Source organism: Streptopelia decaocto, assembly GCF_964273445.1.
Source record: "Streptopelia decaocto genome assembly, chromosome: 1".
NCBI classification, from domain to species: Eukaryota; Metazoa; Chordata; class Aves; order Columbiformes; family Columbidae; genus Streptopelia; species Streptopelia decaocto.
In genome coordinates this window covers 2,243,387-2,248,591 of record NC_138663.1, presented here as the reverse complement: position 1 = coordinate 2,248,591, position 5,205 = coordinate 2,243,387, and the positions used below count along the sequence as shown (strand labels likewise).

The 5,205-nt window shown below is 52.9% G+C and overlaps 1 protein-coding gene across 1 annotated transcript; it reads left to right on the top strand.

The window, feature by feature from the left end:
• Positions 1-1,039: 1,039 nt before the first annotated feature.
• Positions 1,040-4,597, top strand: UCN3 (urocortin 3; the record flags this gene model as incomplete). Its single annotated transcript, XM_082067324.1, has 2 exons — positions 1,040-1,108; positions 4,115-4,597. The coding sequence occupies exon 2, from the start codon at positions 4,124-4,126 to the stop codon at positions 4,595-4,597; it is 474 nt and encodes a 157-aa protein (XP_081923450.1). The 5' UTR covers positions 1,040-1,108; positions 4,115-4,123.
• Positions 4,598-5,205: the final 608 nt, after the last annotated feature.

Genomic DNA, 5,205 nt, shown 5'->3' with positions numbered 1-5,205 from the left:
GGAGGGACCCATCACCAGAGACCTGACTCCTTTGGGTGTCTCAGCCCTGGAGCACATGAAACAACCCCTGTTTCCAGCAAGATCTCCATCCCCATCCTCTTTGTAGCACAAAGCACGTTTGTTTGCAAACCAGCGTCATGACCTCTTGCTGACCACACCAGGACCAGAATGGTCCTGTGACCCCAAACTGAGGGATTTTCCTCCGTGGCTGCTGTCTTGGGGCAATCTCAGTTCTGATGGATCTCAGTGCCTTAGGGGAGCTTGAGTTTTTTGGGGTTTTGTTTGGTTGTTTGTTTTCAACACACACATCATCCTCACACCCCTCTTCAAATGCTGCACCTGGGACCGTGCTACCACATCCTAGAAGAAGTTCCCCAAAATTTCAGTCTTCCACGGGTTTCTCTGCCTGAATGGGAGGAAAAAGAACCTCTGTAGATGGGAAACCAAAGCAGTGTCAGCGGGGCAAGTCTGTCCCTACTGTGGGTAAGTTATGAGCACCATCCCAGGGCAAAACCATGCCAAGGTGCTACAACAACCCCACTCCTCAAATAGAAACATGTTAACTGGGATAACACTGTTAATCAATGCTGAAAAACCCAACAAACATCCTTAGGGGTCATTAAAACCTTCGCGTTTAAAATATCCTGGCCCCGAGTGCCTCGATACCTGGAGGAGCGGGGGGAAAGCGTGTCTGTGTGATCCTGCAAAGTCCCAGCGTTGGCGACAGCCCTATTTTCAGGTGACTCTCCACATGCTGTTGGGTTCAGACGTCTCTTTTCCCCCCCTTTTTTCCCCTTCTGAATGGGGAGAGGCACCGCAGCCCCGTGACGTTGCCAGCTCCCTCTGAATTCATTGTAATGAAATCATGCCCAAACGAAGGCTCCACGTCTGGAGTTACGACTCGAAACCCCGTGATCGCTCATTTTTATATATACACGAGGGAGGGGAAAAAGCGTTTCCATAGAGAGGTAAAAAAATATCGCAGCCCTCTTAATAACAATAAAAGAAAAGCAAGGCTGCAGAAGTTCGGGGAACGCACCTGATGCCTCTCTCCTCGGAGTGAGACCGCAGCGAACCCCTTCCCATCGCAGCCACCGAGGACAACCAGGTGAGTGCCTGGGTTTCATTTATTAACCAGCAGCCGCCTTCATTTGCACAAACTTTAAATATTTCAGTGCTTTCTTTGGGAGATCAGGTTCCACGTTTCTCTGCAAGAAAAGAAGGCAGGATAGGGAAAAGCAGCCCAAGGTATTGTGTTAAGAGACTCCCCCCACCATCCCTTCTAAGCAAAGAATTCTCTTTTTTTATTATTATAATAATTTTTGGAGTCGGATCAGGCTGGGCAACACAAGAAGGGTTTGGAAATCTTGGGAAATTGGAAAGTGAGGAGACAAATCATGGTTGTGGTTAAAGGGATGGGGAGGAGAGGAGGGCACAGCCCTATCCCCACTGGGTCAGCTTGAATTTCGGAGCCATGGGAATCAGCATCATCAGGAGAGATTTATTAGGAAAGTGGAGTTGGCATCAGACAGAAAGAACTTTAAAAGTCTACAGGTCTCATCCACAGTATTATTTTATTCCAGACTTACTTTTTGGTAGGGAAAAAATGAGCTTTATCCTGTGCCTCCGCTGCCAAGGAGCCTGTGATAACCAGCAAACAGCTTTGTCCCCAGTTTGCCGGAGCTGCCTTGCCGGAACGATTTACTTCTCTCTTTTCAAACCAAGAGGTAAATCTTCAGCCCGTACAAATAACCCCACCTCAGTACCATCTCAATATAATGCTTGTAAATCGCTCACAGGCATCCCAGCAATTTCCACCCTCTGCAAAGGGCACCCACCTGCGGGTCACCCTCCTCCGGCAGCGGCAGATTTAACTCCGAGTTCCCCAGATCAGGTGTTTTTGCTTCTTTTCTTGCTGTTTTTTTCTGGAGGAGGAATACTCAATTCCAGCTTCTTTCCCGCTCCGTTAAAACTTTCTGGCATACCATGACACAAAACCCAGGTTTTGTTGTCCGCCAGCACAGCTGGACGCTGCATTTTTTTGCTGCTTTGCCTTGATTTTTGCTCTTTTGCCAGGTTATCCTCCCCGCAGCCGAGGAGCAGGAAACGAGGCGCTGGGCGCGGATGCGTTTCTGCCGTGTTTCCCCCTTGCTCTGCCTTTCCCCTCGCTCGGCTTGGGTCTCTAGAGAGTTTTGCTAAGGGGAAAAAGTCTGATCTGGCCATGGGGACACAACACCTGATTCAGACAGTTGTAAAATAGCTGTCGGGGAGAGGCGAGGTGGAGACGCTGCTCCGCGGCTCTGGAGAGGGCAGCAACAGCTCGAACCTGCTCTGTTCTCTCCCAGCAGTTGTTCCGGCTCTGCAAGAGCTTTTGGAGACATTTCCATTCTCCAGCCAGCAGCTCTGGACCAAATAGTGTCCCCAGGAGAGCAGGGGCGATGAATTTGGCCATATCTAAATTCATGTCCCAAGTTCCCCCATCCTGCTAGCAGGAGATGCAAGGAGTGGGGTTTTTTGGGGGGGGGGATGATGCTTCTAGGGCTAAATCACAGCTCCAAAGGGGGAGCCTTTGGGGTTGGAATAATATGTTTGTCCTGTTAAGCTTTTACAAGGAAAAACTAAGTCCCAGGGTTTAAAGATCAGATTTGGCTGAAGGAAGGAAATTGTCGGGTCATGAATCGCTCTTGCATGGGGGTTGTGTGCCTGGGGAGGGTTTTTCTCCCCCATCCTACAGTAACAGTGATGTCTGGGTCGTGCCACAGCTGCTTTGCATCCTTCTTCTCTCATCTGGACACAGGGCAGGGTTAAGGGGACAGTTGTTGCCTTGGGGAGCTCTGTGGAGTTTTGGGCAGGGGCGAGTGAGGCAAAGAAGTGAAAATCAAGTGGCTCCTTCAAATTCTGCCTGTACAACCTGCCCCAATCTCCCCTCCGAGGGGTGGAAAAGTGCAGGGTTAAGGAGATAAACCTGCCCTGGTCTCCTGCTCCAAGGGACAGGGAAGTTAAGGTGACAGCAGCTTCAGGGACTATGTCTCAGTGGCAGAAGAGCTGGTCCAGGGTGACGATTTGCAGGGACAAGGGGGTTGGTTTGATTTTGGACGGGTCTGAGGACATTTCCCCCCACCCAGCAGCCCTTGCCCCATGGTGGCCCAGGGACAGAGATGTCCACGGAGACTTGTGGGAGCCATCCCACTCCACAGCATCTTCACAGGGGCTTCCCCCCACCTCCTTGGCCCCCAACACTCCCGTCCCCATAGGAAATAGCAGCTCACAGCCCCAAAACAGTGGTGAAAGCCCAGCCCCAGGCACTGTCCCATGGCCCTGGGGACTGTCCCCTGGCCAGGGCTTGCCGTGTGACGTGTTTGCCACGAGATGGGGCCCGAAGATTGGGAATGCCAACATGCCTCCAGGTGCTTGGAGGGGCCGTGTGCCCTCGGGGCTGGCCCTGGGGACACTTGTGTGATATCCACATGGGCAAAAACCCCCACCGGGAGATCCCTTTTTTCATTTTAGGTGCCTTTTTGAGTGGTCAGAGGGATATAAAGGAAAATGTGCCCCTTCTCAGAGAGACAAGACTCAGAGACAGGGAAGTTTTGCAGAGCAGGAGACATATACCAAGGTTTTAAGCCCTTCCCAGACACAAAAATGAGGAGCAGCAGAGGGACCTGGGGGGTTCAGCTGGAGAACAGGAGCTGAGGGGAGACCTTCTGATCTCTGAACTGCCTGAAAGGAGCTTGGAGCCAGGGGGGTCGGGCTCTGCTCCCCAGGAACAAGCGCCAGGAGCAGAGAAAACGGCCTCAAGTTGCGCCAGGGGAGGTTGAGGTTGGATGTGGGGAACAATTTCTTCCCCAAAGGGCTGTGGGGCATTGGAACAGGCTGCCCAGGGCAGTGCTGGAGTCACCATCCCTGGAGGGTTGAACAGACACGGAGATGAGGTTCTCAGGGACATGGGGCAGTACCAGGGGTGGGTTATGGTTGGACTCCACTATCCTGAGGGGCTTTTCCAATCAAAATGATTCTACGTGAAAAAAGACGGCAGGATGATGATGCTCTGCTCCGGGCCCCACAGGAAGCTCATGTCCATCTCTGCCCTTCCCTCACTCTCTCCACGGGACAGGTCACCACGATGCCCCACACCAGGCTGCTGCTTCTCCTCGCCCTCCTCTGTGCCACCCAGACCAGCCAGGCTCTTCACCTCTACAACGCCGCCTCCATCTTCAGCTGCCTCAACACGGCCCTTGCCGAAGCTCGGAAGAGCCACCCTGAGGAAAACACCATCTTGGACAAGCGCGGTTTTGACTCCCCATCCCCAGAGGAGGTGTCGGAGGAAGAGGAGGAGGGGGAACATATGGTGGATGAAGAGATGGGGAAAAGGACATTCCCGGGTGAAGGCCATTATAAATATGTCTCCCAGGCACAGGTGAAGGGGAAGACGTACCAAAACCGGGCCAAGAGCGACCGCCGCACCAAGGTCACCCTCTCCCTCGACGTCCCCACCAACATCATGAACATCCTCTTCAACATTGCCAAAGCCAAGAACTTGCGGGCCAAGGCCGCCGCCAACGCGCACCTCATGGCCCAAATCGGGCGGAGGAAGTGACCCCCCCATGGGGCAGGGGGGACTCGGAGCAGGGCTGGTTGTGTGGGGCCACCACCCGGCCCCAGCCTGCTGGCCAGAGGGGACTGATGGCCGTGTATGATATCAGTGTTGTATATTTTTGACCCATAGAGCTACCCAACTTTCAAATCTCTTCTTCTTCCTTCTCTCCTTCCTGATCTCCTCCGCCCCTCCTCCTGGACATTTCCATGTGTGGGGAAAAGGCTCGTGTCCCACAGCAGGGAAAGGGGACATGTCACCTTGGGAAGGTCCCTAATTAAAGCTACAATCTCTTGAGTTTCCAATGCTTTGTTCTCTCACCGCCTCCACCAAATGCTTGGTCGGGTCTGTCTGGGCCTATAGCCTTTCCAAAACATCCCTCCAGCTCAAACTCATGGCCCCGTCCCCACCACAGTCCAAATCCTACACCGTCCCAAATCCCCATGAACAAACTGTCCCTATAGACAATTGTCGCTGCATTGGGAAGGAAAAAGCAAGACTGGTCAGGGAACCTCAAAACGGGGTTCCCAGTTTCTCCTCCTGGGGACTCTCTAAGTTCTAAGGTTGTCTCACAACCACCTCTTTCACCACCACCAACCTCAGCAGTCACA